At 41.3% G+C, this 22,413-nt stretch overlaps 3 protein-coding genes across 3 annotated transcripts; 1 reads left to right on the forward strand and 2 right to left on the reverse strand.

The window, feature by feature from the left end:
* Positions 1–3,306: 3,306 nt before the first annotated feature.
* Positions 3,307–6,799, reverse strand: LOC108329351 (purple acid phosphatase 22). The gene is made up of 5 exons (XM_017563524.2): positions 6,386–6,799; positions 6,018–6,309; positions 5,064–5,632; positions 4,897–4,985; positions 3,307–4,809 (listed from the first exon to the last, which is right to left on the reverse strand). Exons 1-5 carry the CDS (start codon positions 6,563–6,565, stop codon positions 4,599–4,601), a joined length of 1,341 nt encoding a protein of 446 aa, XP_017419013.1. The 5' UTR covers positions 6,566–6,799; the 3' UTR covers positions 3,307–4,598.
* LOC108329352 (zinc finger A20 and AN1 domain-containing stress-associated protein 4-like) lies at positions 3,577–4,339 on the forward strand. Its single transcript, XM_017563525.2, has one exon. The coding sequence runs from the start codon at positions 3,577–3,579 to the stop codon at positions 4,066–4,068; it is 492 nt and encodes a 163-aa protein (XP_017419014.1). The 3' UTR covers positions 4,069–4,339.
* Positions 6,800–7,383: 584 nt separating the features above from the next.
* Positions 7,384–19,761, reverse strand: LOC108328792 (protein MAEA homolog). Its single transcript, XM_052872969.1, is given in 5 exon segments — positions 7,384–7,974; positions 8,617–8,704; positions 8,707–8,746; positions 17,755–18,149; positions 19,543–19,761. Coding segments are annotated over 4 exon segments (369 nt in total). The 5' UTR covers positions 17,824–18,149; positions 19,543–19,761; the 3' UTR covers positions 7,384–7,802.
* Positions 19,762–22,413: the final 2,652 nt, after the last annotated feature.

The raw sequence follows: 22,413 nt of genomic DNA on the forward strand, positions 1-22,413 counted from the left end.
ACGTAAAAAGATTATAAACTCTCCTAATTAATAAAAAAAGGGTCATACTCAGAATATAAGTTGCATAATTTACACAACAATTGTTGCGGCTGCATAATTCCACATGCTGCAAGGCACTATGTCCAAAATGCCACCGTTGTTGCATAATTTTAAATCAATTAATGTATATTTTCGATATTGTTGGAGGTACACACTCACCTTATAAGTTGTTGTTCATCAGCAATACATTCACCTTATGAGTATCATATGAGTGTAAACTACTGTAATAACTTAGTAAACTATTAATTTATTTTAATGATATTTTTTATTTATTAGATTTATTATATCACTAACTATGGAAATATTATCAAAACATCTATCAATATCTAATCTTACTAAAAATGTGTATAATTTACTTATTAAATTAAGTGTTTTGTCTAAAACCTATACAACAACAACTACTCTCAACATGTGCAAACACATGACATACTTATCTTATTTGTACTTCCCATTCTTTTACACATTAAAGCGCAAATGCAATAGTTGGGGTGTTTTTTTTTCTGTTAAGGAACTCCATATATTTAAAAAAAAAAAAACTATGATGGAACTGGAAATTGAGATTGTTGAAACTTTTTATTTATTCACATGTTCTGTCCTTTGAAGTTAGTCCTCTAAAAACTTGTACAAATTCATCTCCTTCTTAAGAATTATTGTTGTAGGCAATTGGAAATCGTTTTCTTCAGAGTATCTAAAGCATATTAAAAAATTATTTATAGGTATTTGATTTTAAAAAAATAAAATGAAAATAATTCAAAAACAAAAAAATGGATCCCACCTTTTTCAAGATTATTTTTCTCTTTCCTCTTCCTGATGTCTTATTATAATCTCATTGTCATTTATCTCACAATCAATATAAATAATTAAAGATAGAAAACGACGTAATTACCATGAATCCATAAATGAAAAATTATAAATTTATCAATTAATTGTATAAATCGTAATTAAAACAAATATTTATTTACATCGATAAACAATTTTTAGTTAATGTACCTTTTTATCTTTGGTTTCTTTGTTCCTTAAGAAAGAATTATTTTATGTGGTTTTATTTTTAATTTTCAATCTCTCAAATATTATGTGTGCGAGACACGGTTGATATTTAGACACACACGCGGGCGGGCGCGCGCACATACATATATATATATATATATATATATATATATATATATATATATACACACTAAATTTCTACATAAAAGACAATTTAAAATTTTTATTTCTTTTTAAATGTTGTTTTAGAATCTATGTTACTACACATTTGGATGTTTGATTGTGAGGGGGTACGAATAACTTAAGGAATGAGGTTGAAATAAAACCATGCGGGTTTAGACTTGTTTCCGCTTCTGCTTTGGGTTTAATATGGAAATAAATATAATAGGGAGTTAACTAGCTAAGCACAGGGGTGTAAATAGAATTTAGAACCCCCAAAGAAAACACTTACACTTTCATTATAATAGAATTTTTAAATTTTAAGTTAAGTAAATGTTTTTCCTTTTTTAGAATTTGAAGTGTTTTTATAAAAGTTGTAGTTTATCTTTTTACTCTTTTTATAATTATTATTTGATTGTGATTGAATGAATAAAAAATGGTATAAATTGTTATACTTAATGACTGTCACATAATATTTATGTTTTATAAGTTTTTTTTTTTAATTTTGAGGTAATATATTAAAGTAAGAGAATATAATATATGATGTAAAAACTGTCTTAATCATTGCATTAACATATCTTATGGAAATAACTTTAATATTTATAGTTTAATTTATTATAGTTATATTTTAGTTATATTTTTTTACATTAGATCATTGTGAGAGTTGACTAACGTTTTGAATTTGTAATTGATATAAAGAGATTCAGGTGTGTGTTTACCAAGAAGGAAATAGAAAGATCCTATTTGATGTTATAATTTTTTAGGTTCAATCGGACTTTATTTTGACCAACAAATGACATCTTGCCGGCTTTTAAAAAAATATAAATCTAAAAAAAAATTAATTCACATCAATTAAGTTAATAGTATTTGTTACCGTTAACATATGAATTCTAAAATATATTAAAATTTTAATGAAATAATATTATTTTCAATTTTAGAAAATACAATTGTTTTGTATTAAAAGGAGTCGACACAAAAAAAAAAAATCTATGAATTAGGGCATATTTTGTTGGAATCAATTTTTGTGAAACTTTTTATATAGTCTGGACCAACCTCTTTTCTTGGGTTGTGCGGACAGGTCATCGGACCAAACTAATTTAGACACCTTTAATAAAAGTTGATATAGATTTTTTTAATAAAAAAATTATATAAATAGTTTTAAGAGAGAATAATTTGTAAAAAAAAAAAGAATATTAGTTAAGACAGGAGTCCTTTATCTGTAGACAAGAAAGTAAATTAAGGCTTGTGTTACAGCCTGTGTGACTGCACATATGGCTGCGTGGGTCATTTAGAATTTACAATGCAGAAGACAGCCACGTTGCTTAATATCTTTATTTTTCTTGAAAAATGAATTCGGCACGTTGGTTAAATTATGATATGAGCATATTCTTTTTTTCATTATTATTTCTTATTTTAAAATTAATCGGGGTGGGTCTAATCTGAGTCTAACGCATTCTCTCACCAAACACGCTTCAACTTAATCACCCTATTTTTTATTTTATTTTTTTTATCTTTCTACCGCGTTTTCGATTAAACGCATTTTTTCTTTCAATTAAGGCATTTCCGCGTCCATAAATAATTTATTTGACTCGTAATTAGCGACCTAATTATTATTTATAATCTGAACATCGTGACGTAGTTTTAAGTATTTGTCTCTAAATATATGGCGAGGTTCGTTGAACTTTATCTGCCGGTTGCCTTCTTCTCCACCACAACACTGCCGTCAGAGCCAGCCTGTCTGTTTTTCATTCTCACGTTACTTAAAAGCAATTTATCACAAATCTAATTAACCATAATGCATAATTTTCTCCTCCCAAATCTCCACCATGTAACTTTCTTCCGTTCCATTAATTAATTAATTAATAATTAATTAATAATATCATTTTAGAAGGTGCATTTGAAAATGATTAACACTAATTTGTCTCCTTTCGCGGTGGCTTCCTCTTTTCCTTTCTTTAATATCCTTTCACAGTTCCGACTCTGTTAATCATTCTCCGTTAAGATTCTTTGGTGTTTCCTCTACCCACTTTCGTTCTTATCTTCTTCTTCTTCCACTTCTTCTTCCCCAACCCACAATCACTCCTTATAAATCAGGTACTGACTCTCTCTCCTTCTTCTCCCATATCAACAACCCTTATTTTTCTATCTTCTTTTCAACAATTTAAATTAAAAGAATCGTTTTCTTGTAACTTTCGTTGTACAAAACTAAAATCCCCTATTTTCGGCACTCCTTTCTTCAATTTCTAATCTGTGATTTCTCTATTTATACGTAATAATTCCAAACGCCAGATTCATCACTTTTTCAATTATTCCTCCGATTTTCGCCCAATCATCAATCCCATCATTCAAGTATTGTGCATCCTTGTAGATTTTTTTCTCACAGATCCAGACATGGCCGAAGAACACCGATGCCAAGCTCCCGAGGGTCACAGACTCTGCGCCAACAACTGCGGCTTCTTCGGCAGCCCCGCCACCATGAATCTCTGTTCTAAATGCTACAGAGACATCCGACTCAAGGAAGAAGAACAAGCCAAAACCAAATCCACCATCGAAACTGCTCTGTCTTCATCCTCCGCCGCAGCAACAGCAACCGTCGCCTCCGTCACCGCTGTGGTTTCCTCGCCTGCGCCGGTTGAATCCCTCCCTCAACCGGCGGTCGTGACCGCGCCGGACGCGTGCGCACCGCTTCAGGCGAATCGGTGTGGCGCGTGTCGGAAGCGCGTGGGGTTGACCGGGTTCAAGTGCCGGTGTGGCATCACGTTCTGTGGGACCCACAGGTACCCCGAGAAACACGCCTGTGGCTTCGATTTCAAGGCGGTTGGGAGAGAGGAGATAGCTCGGGCGAATCCGGTGATCAAAGGGGAGAAGCTACGGAGGATTTAATCTGCGCCGTTGATTGGATGATGTGATTTGATTGAGTTGATCAGGACCGTCCGTGGTGGACTGATGATAGGGGATGAGCGTGTGTAAAAAATATATCTATTATTATGACGACATTGGAAGGGTTGAATAAGTCATGTTTGGTGGCTTTGCTTTTGTGTTCATTAAAAATGGAAATTGCTAGGTCCACCCACGTTCGGAATTTGAGGTCCCATTTGAAATTGAAATGTAAAAAACTAGTAGCACTGTAGTTTAATATTTTTTCTGCGCCAAATTATCTTCTGCATTGTATTTCATTTTCTGCCGTTGCACTATAGACTTTTTCTTGCGAGACCAAAATTGTTCAAAATAGACGACTCCACTCCAATATAATTTTAAAAACTCACATTGGAATCCCCGATGAATAATTTTCTAAATTTTTCATACCAGGTTATCAAAATAGAGGGTTCATGTGGCATAAATTTGAATCGTGCATTGAGCTCAAACACAATATTATAACGTGCAATAGGAAAAATGAGCTCTCCCAGTAAATTTTATAGCTCTTCGTTGGGAGCATCTTGTTGTATCGAACATGCTTGGGAGCTGCTTAAACTCTCTATCCAAACGCCATCAGCTATGACAGCATCAGTGTCGTTGTTTCGGTGCCACGACCAGTGTGCGTGTGTTTCATTTACTATTCTCAACCTTCCATGTCCGAAGCTTGGTTCTCGATACAACGAGAGCGGGCTTGGAGGGTTCTTAAACCTGTTATCAACAATAGATATACAACAATACAAATCTATGAAAGAAAAAAAAATGAAAATTGCAAATTAAAACATAAGTACATCTCACATTAACGCAAGCCCCTCTCGATTTCCTCCGTCTCCAATGGTCACGTACATGGGTCCACATGAGTCAACCTTGTTATCGTAAATTCGAGTCTGCAATGAATTTAACCACTTAGTAAAAACAAAACAACCGATGATTAAGTTTACAAAAGAAATGAAAGTGTGACGTACGAAGCGTTCATAGGCATGAACATGGCCAGCAAAAACCAAGTCAACACGGGCATTATAAAGCAATTTTTCCATGGCTTGTCTCATGGATTCACCTTCACCTTGGTGTGCCTCATTAGTGTTATACCAAGGTGCATGCAACAACACAATGAGCCAAGGTGTCTTGGCCCTGTCAATGTTGGCGATATCAGATCGGAGCCAGTTGTATTGTTGTGATTGGGCGTGAAAGTCAGTGTAGGAACCTAGCATGATGACATGGGTGGCAACAAGCTGGAAGGAGTAATAGAGGTTTGAGGTGGAAGCACTTTGTTGGAAGGGCATAGGCCAACGAGCATTGTAGGCCTGGAAGGGTTGTGGGTAAATAATGGGGAAAATCTCGATCTCGTGGTTGCCTTCGGTAACCATCCATGGCCTTTTACTGGCATAGGGTTCCACCAAACGACCAAAGGAGTCCCACAAGGGTTGTTGGGAGTCTGCGTAGGATAGATCTCCTGGTAACAACGCAACGTCGTACTCCCTGCTTTCGACATGTTTCAAGGTTGATGCACTCCATTCTGTTTGTCCTAAGTCCCCTGCATTCAATCATAAACAACACAATCACATATCTTTATGGAAAACATTATCCATACACATCTCTTGCTTCCACATCTTATACAAATGGTAAAACGACAAATATAAGTGATTCATTGATTTTTTTTCTAGGCAAGTTAGGGAACTGCCAAACAAATGGTGTAAACTTACGCCACGCTTCAATCCTTAAAAGATACCTTATCCTTAATTATATTAGTGTCCCTCGCCATCTTTGCGTTGCTTCAACAACACATAAACTCACATTAACTTGAAAATTAACCCAACTATAAAACCGTAATGGTTTATATGCCAAAGTAGAACCCAGACAGAAGCAAACCAAATGGTGAAGCAAAAGACTGATATCAAATCCCAACGACAATGACTTACCAACGACGACAAATTCAAGAGGGAAGTTGTGTGGAGGTGTCTTGAGACAAAACTCTGGGCCCGACCCTCCACACCTGTAGAAGTAAGTGGTGCCTGGTTTCAAAGGACCAATAACAACGTTGTGAATCTTGCCGGAATTGTACAAAAAATATCGGTACGAGGTATGCTCCCCCGTTGATTTTGCGCTATATTCCCCTGACTCTGTTCCGTACTCCACCACGGATTCTGCATGCTTCGCTTCCGTTATCCACGACACCCTCATCTTCTCTTTCCCCACCAATGAAATGTGCACCTACAGTAACCAAATTGCGAACGTAAGTAAACATTAACATAATCGATCTATGCATGCATCATAAGTCGTCATGAACCTGTTGCGGATCAGAATGGGAGCGTTGGTGTGGTGTGATGATGAGTTGACCAGCTGGCTGACGAACGAAATTGTCGTGTTCGGAGAATAGAGGCAGTGGGAACAAAAGGAGGAACAGGGTGTGTATGAGGAGGATTGGGAACTCCATAAGAGACCGTCTGCTGCATTTTCTTCCCATCATGTTCTTGTGGTTGTTCTTGTTGATTCATGAAGTATATTAGTAAAGGGAACTCTTTTGAGTTATTTATATAATGGGGTTGCGGAAAAAACACTGCATGAGATGGAAAGAACATTTAAGATAGATTTTTCTTCAAAACTCCTTGCTTTGTAGTTCTGTTTCTCTCTGCCTTCTTGTACACGCGTGCCTCCTTCCATTGAGTAAGAAAATAGAATTGTATGGAAAAGAATACGCAGTTTGGCACTTAGAGCAAATAATAGAAGCCGACTTACATAAAAATGGCGCATCTGAACATCACGCATGGCTCAAATTTGAAGTCAATACAAACACGCTATTCCTCTCTATTAGTTTCAAGTTTGAAAAACTTTCGGTACAGTGAACATGACTGCAGAGAAATATTAATTATATTGACCTTAAACGGTTTTTTCAAGCAACAAAAGAACATAAGAACCCTCCAAGCCCGCTCTCGTTGTATCGATTTTAGTACACAATAATCATTTTTAAATTCATTTTTAGTACACAGTATTCATTTTCCAATATATTATTAATATATAATATTATTTATTACACTTTATAATTATATAACGAATAATATAACAAATAAGGTTTAAATTTGGGTAATCTACTACAACTATAACTACCGAATGGTACTTTTAAAATATATAAGGACGTTAAGAGTGTTTCTTCGTGACTTCCAATCCTTTTCCCTACATATCAAGTGGACAATTTTAGTCTTCAATAAATGTAAAGGAAATTTTGCTACGACTATAAAGGAAATTTAGGTAACAGTATAATATGTTAACAATTTTTTTATTATAGACTATGTCATTAGTTTGTATATTTGAAACTGATAAATCACGAGTTATTATACAAACTGATGTAAAAAAATTGTGAAAAAAAACATTTTCCATTTAGGTAAGTAGTAAATTGTCACTTAATGTTAAGTATGTATTTATTCTTCCTGTACCCCAAGTTCTTCGTTGCTTCATTCTTGTGCTTCGTTTTTCCTTTCGCTTTCTTCGTGATCATATAACCTGAGCACAGGTCCTATCCCTGCAAGTAATATTCCTTGAAACTGAAAGAGCAAGAGGAACACCTTCTACCCGTGTTTTATGAAGAAGTTCAAGAGATCTTCCATCCTCTACAAACATAAATATGAATAAATCCTGCAGTTACAGTCCTTTTGGGCAAAAATTGCAATCCTTTTGCCGTCCCAACATTTAAAAGGGTTCCATATTCCTCATCCATTGGGCAAGACTTGCGGTGGGTTCGCAGTGTCCATTAACTCCTTAGTTATATAGCAAAGAAGCTTAGAGTGATGCTGCTTTGAGTACGGCAATGGAAGGGCTAATGTGCGGAAAGCTTCCTGTGATAGCGGATCTTCTTTTGTGCAATCATCCTCGAAACAATATCTTTATCAAGTCAAGGGACATATCTCAGCTTTAGCAATGCATACACTAACACTAACCAATCAAATTTACAAGAGGCTTTAGTAATACAAGTATGAGCCTTGAAATCATTCACAACAAATTAACAACACGGGTCATTATCATGAATTGATCCATAATGGCTCAAGACAGATTATCAGTGTCAAGTATGAAATTTCATACAAAGAATGCTTTTCAACTTTAATATATATGGGTTTTAAAACAACTGCATGAAAAGGGAACCGAACCACTCCAATCAAAAGGAATTTTCTTTAATAGGGACACCATTTTGTGAATAATGGAGAGGATTGGGAGAAATCTTCCTTGTGTATTTTGCACAGGATAGTTTATTTATAATGTAAGATATGGCCAAGGTCCTTAATACAAAATGGGCTGAACCCAATTAACATAAATACACATCTTAACATCTAACACATTTAATACCATTAATTCCCTCAAAAGGATAAGGAAAGTAAGTGTTTTTAATATTTTTTTGGAAGGATGGCGGGGGTGTTTCAGTTATATGTATGCAAACATGGCTATCCACACAGAGCATAGAAGCATCTAGCATGAAAATAAGTGTTTCCAGATGATAATCAATCAACAGTTCAAGTTGTCAATGGATACGGTGTCTTGAGAGCGGAAAGCCCAGCTTGCAGATAGATATTGAGCAAGGGTTCTAACGTCATGCCATATAACTTGCAGAACTCCTGTAAGGGTCCACTAGAAAATCCCATTGCTTATCTTCAAATAAAACCTGTAAAAGAACATGCAAGAGAAAATTGTAAACATATTAGTGCTGAAATGTCAGCTCCTCAAGACAATAATGCAGTATGAAGCAAAATTTCTGGCAAAGAATTACAGTTTCAACAATATAATGTTTTCAGACTTTGTATGAAATACTACAGGCATAAAAATCTTCGTCAACAAGTGATCAGTGGAACATAATAACCCGTGCAAATAATATTTCTTGTTGTTAACCTAATCAATAGAGGGATTTTTTTTTCTTGGTTGTTTCTGTATGGGGTCGAGTCACTTGAATCCGCGCGCTTTCAGCTGCGTCTGTCTGGTCTCCTGAAGCTTAAATCAGTAAAGGTCCGATCGGTTGTTTAGGTACTGCAATAAATGCGTAATTAATGAATTTGCCTACTTTTTACCTTTGACCTGTATTTATAATTTTGGTCATGGGCCTAGGATTAGCAAGGCCTTAATCATGGCTCAATCCAGAGCCCAACCCTCTAATCGGTGCTTTACCTTAATCACCTCTACAGACCTACCTGTCATGACCGTCCGGTCTGGGTACTCGAGTGCCGATCGTCCCCTGTGTTTTGTCTTGAGCCGTCCAGGAGTCATCAGGAACATCAGGCCCCCCAAGCCCTAGACAACTAGTTGTCGTGGGGTTTTATAGTAACGAGTGACTGGTCGACACTTTTTTGAATTGAGTTTGGGCGGGAAAACACATGTCACGTTATCATAGGCCGTCTGTCTTGAGTAGTGGGATCGTCGCTTGATATGAACCGTTGATCGTGCCAGATTTGGACGGTGGATACGGATCAGCAATTTCAAAAATTTTGCTATAAATAGGGGCGCAGGGCTCAGTCACTTTCACACACTTTCTTTTTCCTCTGTTGCTGTCGTTCGACTGAAAATTCTTTTTCTAAGGTAAATAATAAATGGCTACTGTTTGCGTATCTTCTTCCAATGGTTCAACGGGCAGGGAAGGCGGGGAATCATCTGACAGGAGCAGGTCATCGTCTCCCAGCTCAGTGTCTCCGTCTTATCTGGAAAGGCTCGAGCAGGAGGGGGGATCAGGGCCGAAGTCTCCTGTTGGTGGTGGCGAGAGGGTTATAAACGGGATATCGCTCTTCCATCTTCAGGGGGGGCATCGTCATAGACACTGAACGGGCGGAACTGGCCGGCGGGTGGCCCGTGATCGGGGGATACGACTGGGCTTCTGACGAAGTGGGGTCCTATGAGTTTGACTTTTCTACCCGGGAGGAACTGCGATTGTGGGCGGAACGATGGTACATAGCGAGGGATGTAGAAGACGCCTGTTTGATCCGCCTCGGCGTTAGTCATCCTAACGAGCTAGTCTTTCACGGAAAGGGGGCTCATACTGACAACTTTTTCTTTGTATATACTTATTTGTTCAACCAGATGTTCGTTCGGGTGCCGTTCACAGCGTTCCAATCGGCCGTGCTTCGAAGGCTGAACGTCGCTCCCTCTCAACTACATCCGAACGGTTGGGCCTGTATTCAAGCGTTTGTGACAATGTGTTCGGCCCTAGCGATTACTCCCACTGTTTCTGTCTTTCTCCACTACTTTAATGTCCGACCGATCGCCAAGCGGGACTGGGTCTCTCTAACCTTCGTCCACGATTGTTGTCTATTCAAGCCGTACTCTGAGTCCTTGAAAAATTTCAAACACCGCTACTTCAAAGTAATAATCAAAGAAGGCAGTCGTTCCCAGTTTCACATTGCAGCGGGTGGTCCCCTATTCCCCTTTTACTGGACGAGGGACCCTGCCAAGATAAATGTTGTGCCGGTCGGCTCCATGACCCCCGTTGAGATAGAGGCGGTTAAGACCATTGACGCCTTATCCCGCCGTCTCCCTACCCAAAATCTAGTCAAATGCCTTGGGCATGAGGATTTTGACCAAATGGTGTTCGATGCAGCATTTGCCAATATCTGCATATTATTTTCATATTAACTTAGCTAAATTTATGTTTCCTTTTCAGATATCATGTCTCTTCCACAGCCCCGCAAGACTAGCTACGTTTTGTCGTCCCGGAAGAGGGATCCCCGATCGAGAGGTTCCAGTCATGGATTGACGGCCGCGCAATCGAGGATGGTGACTGATCCCCCAGTGATGGTCGTGGTGGCGCAACCGGCTCCTGTGGTGAACCTGGAGTCGTCTGAGGCGGCGGCCGTCCCCCCTACCACCGCTTTAGATAAGAAGAGAAAGTCTAAGGAAGAGAAGTTGTCCTCAAAGCGGAGTCGCCAAGAGAATAGCGCCCCCCATCCTCTCCCAGGCGGCCTCTTCAACCCGACCTTTAACGTGGGGGGCCGAGTAAGCTTCCACACGAGCTCTTCCCAATGAGCGGTGATTGAACCTATGTTAAAGAAGGACATCACCAAGGCTGCATTGGAAATCGCAAGCCAGGGGGCCATGCTGGTCTGGTACCTACGCGAATTCGCCAATCGGCGAAACGCCATGGATGTCCAAGCGGCGTTGGCCGCCAAGAAGAAGGTCGTCAAGGACCTCCGCGCTCAACTGGAAGCTCTCACTCTTGAGAATAAAGACTGTGGGAAGCAGCAGTCCAAATTGCAAGAGGAAATGGACGAGGTACGTGGCGAGCTGAGCACGACCGCCCAACAACTGAAGGACACTCGGTCAAGGAGCGACCGGATAGTTGAGGAAGCTGGGCGACTTAAGCTGGAGGCAAGGCAGCTGGCGGAAAGGGAGAAAGAGCTGCAGAGTAAGGTGGACCGCCTAATCGAAGAGGTGGAAAGGGCCAACGAGGCCATTGCCACTTTGAACACCAATGCTCAAATTGAGCATTTTATGCTTTTTGAAAGTTATGCTGCTAAGAGGCTTTGTTGGGTTTCGACCGTTCGGTATGGGAGTTCATTTTATGAACTTATTTTTCTTAAGTGTACTGACTCCATGATTGGATTCGCCATTCTGCACGTCGGACGACAGGGGTTCTTTTTATGAACTAGTCGTTCGCCTCTTGATCATTTTGTTAGTTCTGGATTCGGGTGGCAGTGGTTCTATTTATGAACTCGTCATTCTCCACTCGTTTGGTTTATTAGCTTTTGGGTGGCAGTGGTTCTATTTATGAACTCGCCATTCACCACCCGTTCGGTTTATTAGCTTTTGGGTGGCAGTGGTTCTATTTATAAACTCGCCATTCACCACCCAATTACCAATTTTCGTGCTGGACGACAGGGGTTCTTTTTATGAACCGCCCAGTTTCTAGTTAATGCGCCGATAGTTAAGTAGTGCGAGTAGTGAAAACCTGGAGCATTGCATTATATATCTGAAATGAAAAAGATATTATTACAAAGACAAATTCAACTGAAGTAAAATTTTAAGTGCGAGGGGTTCCACGTATTAGGGACGGTCTTGCCGTTCGGGTGGGAAAGACGGTATGCTCCATTCTGAAGGTCTTTAGTTACCCTAAAGGGCCCCTCCCACTTTGCTGCAAGCTTGCCATGGGTTGGCGCTCTTCGTGCGTCTCCCGTCTTCCTCTAGACCAGGTCGCCTTCCTTGAAGCTTCGGGGCCGTACCTTAGTGTTGTATTTTCTCTCCACCATTCGTCTGCAGGCTTCTGCCCTAAGGACTGCTCGGTCGCGACGTTCTTCCAGAGTATCCAGCTCTACTCTAAGTTCTTCGTCGTTGAGTAGAGGGTCTTGGGGCTGTCGCCGCAAGGAGAGTTCCCCCAATTCTACTGGTAACATGGCGTCAGTGCCGTAAGTGAGGGCAAACGGGGTGTCGTCGGTGGTCCCGTGTGAGGTGCACCGGTACACCCACAAGACTTCAGGGAGTTCGTCCACCCATGCGCCCTTTTTCTCTCCCAATCTCTTTTTAAGCTCAGCCACTATTGTCTTATTTATAGCCACTGCCTGACCGTTCGCCTGGAGATGTTCCACCGAACTCGTAACATGTTTAATCCCCAGACCTTGGTAAAACGATCCTAGCTTTCTGTCAATAAATTGCCTACCATTGTCGGACACTACCGTTGGTGGGAGGCCGAACCGGCACACTATCTTCCATACAAATTTTTGAACTTGCTGGGCCGTTATTCTCGCGAGGGCCTCGGCCTCTACCCACTTGGTGAAATAGTCGATGGCGACTAAGATGAATTTCTTCTGTGCTCGTCCGGGTGGGAAAGGTCCTACGATGTCCATTCCCCACTGGACGAACGACCATGGTGAGACTAGAGTATGCAACTTGCTTGGGGGAGCCTGGGGGATATTAGCATGGGCCTGGCATTTCCTACACTTATGAACAAAGTCCCTGGCGTCTTCGTTGGCCAGTAATAGCTTGCTCGGACGACGCGGGCCTTCAGGGTGCGGTGGCCGGTGTGAAAGCCGCATATGCCATTGTGGAGTTCGTCCAACACGTACAACGCCTCCGAGCGATCCAGACATTTGAGAAGAGGAGTTAAAAATCCCCTTTTGTAGAGGTTGTCCCCTATGACGACATATCTTGAAATTTTGCAGGCGTCCGTTGGTCAAACCGGGCGTCTGTTGTCTTGTTCTTGCATCAATTTGCGAATTTCGTTTCGCCAATCCTCCTCACCGTCCCTTCCGATAGCTAGGTATACCACTGTTAGATATATTATCTTTTATCTTTTAGTTGGATTGTTATTATTTCTCATTTGTATTTTGGGCTTAGCCCATATTTCTTCTATTATAAACAGAGAACCCTATGTGTGTATTTTACACAAGAAAGATTAATCTAAATATAGTTTTTTACTATATTCAACATGGTATCAGAGCAAGTTCTCTGATCCTCTTTTGGTGGTCTCTGCTGTCTGCCGGCGGCCGGCCGTCATGGCCGCCGGCAGCTCCTAAAATCTCAGTGGGCAGTCCATTTTTCTTCTTAAATCTCTGCCACAGTCAGCACCAGTCCAGACCCAGTGTGCCACTTTCCACTGCCGTCACTGCTAACTCCGGCCACCGTCACAGATTCGACGGGTGACCTGCGGATCTGGACCGTCTCTTCGAGCGACGGCCAACCACGCCGGTTTCAAGAGCCACCTCTCAATCATGTGCCGCCACGCAGCGCTTCTTTCCGGCCAGTCCGCCGCCGCCTTGTCGCCGGCCACCGTCACAATTCCATCCGGCGACCACTGGATCTTGTTCGCCTCTTCACGCGACGACCAACCCCACCGGTGCCGGCGTCTGACTCTTTCCCACGCTCCGTCACGCGCCGCTTCTTCTCCGTCAGATCTCGGGTGCGTGCTTGTCACGCGCCGCCTTCCCAGCATCGGCATCAAACCGCGACGCTTCCGGTTGTCTCGCCGGACCTCCCTCTCTCTGTTCAGACCTTCCAGAGCAACCATTGCTGCCATCTTCGTCTGTCTTCAAAGCATCTTCATCTCACCGCACGTTCCGCATTGTCGGACCTTCCTTTCTGCGTTGTGTTCTTCGTCTCAGCTGCTGATGCCGTTCCAGCACCGTTTTCCGCTGTCCCGCGCCGTTTGTCGCTGTCCCGCGCCGTTTGTCGCTGTCCCGCGCCGTTTGCCGCTGTCCAGGCACCGTATGCTTCCAACCACTGTAGGCCCCCATCACCTCGTCAGTTAGTGATGACAGTCCCTGTAGTTTTGTCACTTCCAGCCACTACAGGCCCCATCAGTCAGTGATGGCAATTTATAGCAGTCAACCGTCGCTACAGTCGCTACCGCCTCAGACAGACGCAACTGCGTCAGTTCTTCTTGGGCTAGAGTTTAGCCCGATCTTCTTGTGATACACGGCTAAGTATCACCACTTGGGAGTTGTCCAGCAAAGAATTTTGGACCTCCAACGCATCTTTGGATCTTTGATGTCTTTGTTTCAGCATTGTAGCTTAATATTTTGTTTTGTTTTAGTGGTCCAGCAACTGTGATATTCCACATTTCCGCCGTTCACACTGAGGGGGAGTACGTTTCCAAGACACTGCAAGTCAAGTCACATATATATGGGTGTAGTCCCTGCAGTTTTGTAGATTTTAGCTACTACTGTTGATCCCGTCACCCATCCATCATTGATGAGAATTTAGTGTAGTCACTGCAGTTTTGTACACTGTTGATCCCGTCACTCATCCATCATTGATTGGGAATCAGTCCTTGCAGATTGTCATTGTCCACCACTGCTTTCCTTCATCCACTTTTGAAGATGAAGTTTCACAAGTTGTTGTTAGTTCATCTATGTTTGCCTCACACTCTTGAAGACAAATTATCTAGTTTAACATTGAGTTCATCTATTCCAAGTTTAGTTCATACAATTTGTATGCTCCAGCTTGAGGGGGAGTGTTAGATATATTATCTTTTATCTTTTAGTTGGTTTGTTATTATTTCTCATTTGTATGTTGGGCTTAGCCCAAATTTCTTCTATTATAAATATAGTTTTTCACTATATTCAACAACCACTGAAGGCTTTGACAGCACCTGCCGGATTACGGTCGTTAATTCCCTTTTCCTTCCCGCTGTTGAGCACTGCTGAGCTTCGACAGCATTCCGCCCGGACGTTCTCTTCCCGCGGGATATGTTTAATGTCCACCTTTTCAAACCTTTCAAGCAACGGCTGGGCTTAATGGAAGTACCGGAGGAGGTGTGCGTCCTTCACCTGAAATTCGCCCTTCATTTGACCTACAACAAGCTGGTAGTCTGTGCGGCAGGTCAGTCTGCGTGCCCCCATATCGTGAGCCAGGGCAAGGCCGACTATCAGGGCCTCATATTCAGCTTGGTTATTGGACACCTTAAACTTAAATATGAGGGAGTGTTCCAGTAGGAAGTCGTCCGGCCCTTCTAGGACCACGCCCGCACCCCCTCCTGCTCTTCCGGAGGCTCCGTCGCCGTATAAATTCCATTCGCCCAGGTCGGGAGTTTGTGGTAACTCTACGGCGAAGTCGGCCAGGTGCTGACCTTTGACCGATCTTCGGAGCTCAAACCTTAATCTGAACTCTGACAACTCCACCGCCCAGCTGACCATCCACCCGGCCAGATCGGGCTTCTTCAAAATCTATGATATGGGATGGTCTGTTCGAACCACCACCAGGTGACTTTGGAAGTAAGGGCAAAGTCTTCTGGCCGCTCTCTTTGAACGGTCCGAGTTTAAGTGCCGGTAAGACATACTGAAGGGCCAACTTGGAGTTGAGACCTTTCACTCGCCGAACCATTTTCTGGTAACGGTCCATGAACACTTTTAATGTTTCTTCTTTCCCCTATCTGAGGCTCGATAGTTCAAAGATGGTTAAGTCCTGGGAGCGACAGCTGACGAATTGTCATCCAAACATGGCCTTTAGGCCGTTGAAGCTTGCTATAGAATTTGGAGGTAGGGAGTTAAGCCATTCCAGGGCTTCCCCTTCCAAGGACAAAGAAAACGCCTGACACCAGATTGTCCGGTCCCCTGTCCGAAACGCCATCTGAGTAGTAAACGCCTTCACATGATCATCAAGGTCAGTCGTCCCATCGTAAATGCTGAGTTGCGGTGGGACAAAGTGCTCGGATATGTGGACGTCCATAATAGCTTGGACGAATGGTAGGTGATCCGAGGTGTCCTCGACCTTCACCACCAGTTGTTTGCTCAGGATTGCGCTCTCATCCTGGTCGGCCTTAACCTTGCTCCTCTCGACCTCTGACCCGGGTGGTTTCCAGGTAGGATCATGCATGCTGCTGTGCTCTGAAGCACCTTCCCGAGCGGCTTTGCCGCGCTCTTCTTTGGTGTTTCCTCCCGCCTTGGATCTTCTCTCCTGTGCTATGCAAGCTAAGCACTCAGCCCGCACGGCCGCCATCTCCGCCTCATGTTGCTGCTGCAACTCCTCCATCTGCTGTTGTAACATTCGTATCATCTCTATTGGGTCCTCGCTGCTCATGTTTCTCGTGGTCACCATTGGGTTTAGTCACTCGACCCCACGGTGGGCGCCAAAATGTTTCTATATGGGATCGAGTTACCTGAATCCGCACGCTCTCCGCTATGTCTGTCTGGTCTCCTCGCTATCCTTCCTTCTGTAGGTCGACGCCCGTCCGTCTGTACGCCTGGGAGGGTACCTGTTAAAGGTGCTCCGAAGCTTAAGTCAGTAAACGTTTGATCGGTTGTTTAGGTACTGCAATAAATGCGTAATTAATGAATCTGCCTACCTCTTACCTTTGTCCTGTATTTATGGTTTTGGTCATGGGCCTAGGATTAGCAAGGCCTTAATCATGGCCCAATCCAGAGCCCAACGCTCTAATAAATGCTTTACCTTAATCACCTCTGCAGACCTACCTGTCATGACCGTCCGGTCTAGATACTCGAGTGTCGATCGTCCCCTGTGTTCTGTCTTGAGCCAGTCTGGGGGTCATCAGGTAGATTGGCCGTGTGAATTACATAAGACATGTGCTAGGTAAAAGTTCAATCAATTATTGCAACTAGAGAATATAGAACAACTTACAGGTTTACGACAGTTCTATTTGTTGACTACAATTATTAACAACTACAAACATTTACAGTTTACATCAATTAGCATATTGGCTATCATTCCTTTCTTTTCCTCAGAGTAAAGTATATATAATTAACTTGTAATGTTTTTAACAGAAAAAAAAAATGAAACAACTCTATCTTGTACTGTGTTAATGACATTTACATAGTTATCAGGTCCCAAACCACATCATGAATCAGTCGTTCAACTTTTCAATCATGAATGGGGAGAATCACAATGTATGATAAAAACTTAAACATACAAGCACAAACCTAAATTACTCAGAAGTCACTAATTCGTTCTTAAATGTCACATTGCTAGAGGAAATCATGAACTCCATTAGCGCCCTTTCTATTCCCTTCACATAACAATTGAAGACTTTTGAATCCTCGGACGAAAAGTGGGTAAGGGGGAAATGCAAAACAAACTTGGGGTGATACTAAAGGGTATCAAATTGTAATTCTAATTACAAATTGTAGAATTCTAACAACAGGGAACATGAATACAATCCTAACACCATTGCATTCAAAAGATAATAAAACTAAAGACACCAGTATCGCTAACGCACAAAAGCACTCGAAGACAAGGTATACTCACCTTGTATGTGGCACATTCAGTATCCTTTTTAAAAGCTAGTGTTGCAAGGACCCGCTGCAATTCTTTCATGTGGGTGTCTCCCCGTGGCGCAAGATATTTCCTAGCATACGTAATAGCTCTCAAATTGTTCTCAGCTCTTACTAATTCTATGAACTCTTGAAGTCTCAACTGGAACTCCAACTTGCTCAGTCGTCATTAAACCACCAGAAATTTGCAATGGTAAATATGATCTGATGCCTTGAGAAGTGTATTTATTATTAACAAGTGTCATCCTATGAGAAACTCTCTTGGTACTGGTGGGCATTTGAGAAAGTGTGGATTTGCATTAGTTTATAATTTTTTTTATTTTTATTTTCAATTTCAAATAGACACGAGGCAAAGCATTCTTTCTTTCCCTGCATAAGCACGTAGAGAGAAATGTTACACTATATTGACCTCACTCACAATAAAACTCTCCAGAAAGTGAGCGTTGATAACAAAACTCCTCAGCAAGTTCATACCATGCTTGGCCTTTTTCGATAGGTGTTAATAAAGAAACATGTGATCTAATAATTATTCATATAAAACACACAAGTGTACTTGTGTTACGGATCTTTAAGATGTAGTAAAGAAGACTTTTCAATTCTAGATAATATTAATATAATTCTTAGCTTCTTACAATCACTAACTGGATTACTACTACAATTATCGGTCATGGGATGAGATTTATAGGTTAATTTAACACAATAAAACATGAATTCAACTAACATAATATTACTTTTAATTCAAAAGAAAACCTTAACATAATATATATATATATATATATACGTTTTTTTTTATAAGTTTAATTTATAATTATATATAGAATAAATATAGGCAAAATTATTATATGTGTAATTATTAAATAAAAAAATATTACTGCATAGTTAATTGAGTGTATTCTTACTAAATGCAAGAAACAGGAAGATTTATTTAAGGACAGTTTGTACAGGAAAAAGAAAATAGAGGACAATTGAATCTTGTGGCTTTTATTGTCCTGGACACTATCCATGAGTCATTATTAATAGTGAAGGACAAGGCAAAAGTCCAAAAAAGAAAAGCAAAAAAAACAAAATGCCTAGTTTCTTGATATCAATAACTTATTTATATATATATATATATATATATATATATATATATATATATATATATATATATATATATATATATATATATATATATATATATATATACACACACACATATACTCAGTGTCTTTGAATATGTTGATGAATTGCTTCCATAACCCCATGTGATGAAATAAAATAAAGTTCTAGAAATGTGTTGTAATTGGAGAAAATATCTTTAGAATCTTCTTAATTAGAAGATATAGATATATAATCTTTTATTTTATTTTGTTTTCCTAGTTTCCCTACTCTCTTTATTGGAGAATTAGATTATTACAAATAGAGGATATGAGAATGTATTTTAATGATTGAGAATAATAAATTAGTCTCATTTTCAACTAAATGCTATTCATAAATTATATAATTTGATAATCATTTATCTAACATAGTGGTAGATAATGAAAGAAATACAAAGATAAAGCTCAACATATAACTTATATATATACACTCAGTGTCTTTGAATATGTTGATGAATTGCTTCCATAACCCCATGTGATGAAATAAAATAAAGTTCTAGAAATGCTATTCATAAATTATATAATTTGATAATCATTTATCTAACAGAGTGGCAGATAATGAAAGAAATACAAAGATAAAGCTCAACATAAATAGTGAAAATGAATTACATAAGGCAGTCTCGTACCTGAGGATTTGTCTAGAGAACTGTTTGCCAAAGAAGGAGATAGTCAGGAGTCGAGCCAACCTGTAGTCCAAAAGTAATGAGAATCATTAGCCACGAATAGCTCCAGTAAAAACGACCAATTAAAATAGTCTAGTCTAGAACAATATTTAAGAAATTAACAAAAGAAGCACCAAATAAGCTGATGAACAAAAATTAGTATAATATGATAAGTAAACAAGCCTCTACCTGCTTTAGAGTATATTAGAATCTTGTCAAACTCCCTTCTCTCAGTAAAAGCAACAACAACTTTAGAGTAGCTTGATAATGTTGAATTTTACTTATATTTCTTTTATGAATAAGTAAACAAAATCAACTCTTTCTTAGCTTTCTATCTTCTTTATGCCTCAATTTGTTGTGTTTCTAAGTAGTTACATCTTGAGTTGTATTGATTTAATTTCATCACTAATCCCCACTTTTTACTATGTTTAGATCATTGACATGAAGCTTGTGTGCCAATCCAAACAATCAAAGAACCATAGAAGCAAGAAGAAATGTGAAAAGAAGAACATTGAACATAAATGTTGTGGCTAGGGTGCAGCTGGCGTGCAGCTGAGCCTCATTCATCCTGGCTTGCTGTAGCTGAGGTGCAGCTGGCGCGCAGCTGAGCACCAGCTCTTTGGAATGCTGTCGCTGGGGTGCAGCTGAGCGCATGCTCTCTGGAATGCTGATGTGGAAAATATTATATATTTAAGGCTGAAACTCGAAGGGATTTGGATCTTTTGGCACCCAGACACGATTTCTCTCATTTGGAGCTCTTGGAGGCGAGCTAGGAGCTGTGGGAACAGTCCATATTCTTCCTTGGGTCTTCTTCCTTCCATTTCCACCATTATTAGTGTATGAGAGAAGGAAGAGATATTAGTTAGCCTAACTACCTAGGCAGTTAGGGAGAGCGGGAAGAAATAGTTTTGGGTCTAATTGTAGAGGGACTTTTGGGGGAGAGAATAAGAGTTTTGTCAGGAACTTGTTGTCCTGAGAGGGGGAGGTTAAGCTCTCTGTATTCGTTTCTTTGATTGAAAGTCAATACGAAGAGGTTATTCCGCATTCTGTGTTGTGTGACTTGGGTGTATAGAGCGTGTTTTCCATAGGTTCTAGATTAAAGAACCTATCATTTGGTCCGACCTGTCGGATTTCAAAAAAAGGGCAGGAATCAGCGATAGGGAGTGAAACGGAGGGGAGACTAGATAATCTTGAGATCACCGTGGAGGGAATAAAAGAGGAGACAGCGGCTATACGACGCGACTTACAGCAAATGATGAGATTGATGAGCGGAGGGCAGAATAATTAGGACGGAGGTTCTGAAAGGAGTAGTAGCTCGGTGAATGATAACCACGAGAGACGCGATAATGAGGGGATACAACATAATTGGCGAAAGAGAGTAGACTTACCGGGGTTTGAGGGACAAGAACCACACGGCTGGATCAACAGGGCAGAGCGCTTCTTTGACATACAAAAGGTGCCAGAGGAGGATAAGGTGGAGCTTGCTTATATTAGTATGGAGGGTAGTGCAACTTATTGGTTCAAAATCTGGAAAGATAAAACCAAGAACCGTTCTTGGCGGGGTTTGAAGGCAGCATTGATAAATCGTTTCAGAGGGGATGTCGTGGGACGGTGTATGAACAATTAGCGACTCTGCGTCAAGAAGGATCGGTGGAGGAATTTACCAGAAGCTACGAGATGTTATTGGGACAGACGCAAGGCTTGTCGGAGGAACTTTCATTAGGTTTTTTCTTGGCAGGATTACGGGATGACATTAAGGGCCAAGTACGTATTCAAGATCCCAAAGAATTAGAGGGTGCGATAAGGATTGCACGTGATGTGGAGGACGCGATATCTAGAGCGAGAGGAGGAGGTTGGAACAGCGTAAAGCTAAACGCCGTGGGTCCGCGAACTTCGACCACTGTTGTTCGAGGGGAGGTTCACCGATAGCCGCTGAACCGTTCTGGAGGAATGGAGGGAAGTGGGTTGAATCGAAGGGAGGTCTCATTGACGGCGAATAACAACAGAGGGGAAACAGCCGGAGGGGGTGATAACCGCAGAAGGATGGTGAGGAATTTGCCTTATCCCGAATTCCTTAAAAGACGAGAGGAGGGACGCTGTTTTCGTTGCGGGGGCCCTTTCGCCCCAGGTCACCGTTGTTCGGAGAAGAGCTTGCGAGTACTGCTCTTGGCGGAAGACGAGGAGGACGAAGTGACCGAAGGAGGGAATCCAGAGGAGAAGCCCCTGGAACTATCAGCGTGTTCACCGGAGGGGCTGACACCACCCAAGACCATGAAACTGACGGGGATGATCGGCGATAGGAGAGTAGTGGTTCTCATCGACAGTAGGGCCAGCCATAATTTTGTTAGTCGAAGGGTGGCAGAGGAATTGGAGTTGCCAGTGACCGACACACCACCTTACGCAGTGAGCCTTGGGGACGGACATCGGAGAATGTCGAGGGGACGCTGCGAGAAGGTTCGAATATGCTTAGGGGAAGCTACGGTGGTGGAGGATCTGTACGTGTTCGAGCTTGGAGGCGTAGATATTATATTGGGAATCGTTTGGCTGGCACAGCCTTGGGAAGTGGTAATAAACTGACAGGGGAACAGCAGGCTGACTTGAGGGCAGTGTTGCAGGCGCACTATGGGGTATTTCAGGAAAGAGAAGGTCTACCCCGGTCTCGAGAAATGGAGCACCGCATCACCCTTAAAGAAGGAGTGAACCCCGTCAACATCCGGCCCTATAGATACCCCTATTTGATGAAGGAAGAAATAGAAAAACAAGTGGCTGATATGTTGAAAGCTGGGATCATCAGGCCAAGCAAGAGCTCATACTCCAGCCCGGTGATATTGGTAA

This window comes from Vigna angularis, chromosome 2, assembly GCF_016808095.1.
Source record: "Vigna angularis cultivar LongXiaoDou No.4 chromosome 2, ASM1680809v1, whole genome shotgun sequence".
Classification (NCBI taxonomy): Eukaryota; Viridiplantae; Streptophyta; class Magnoliopsida; order Fabales; family Fabaceae; genus Vigna; species Vigna angularis.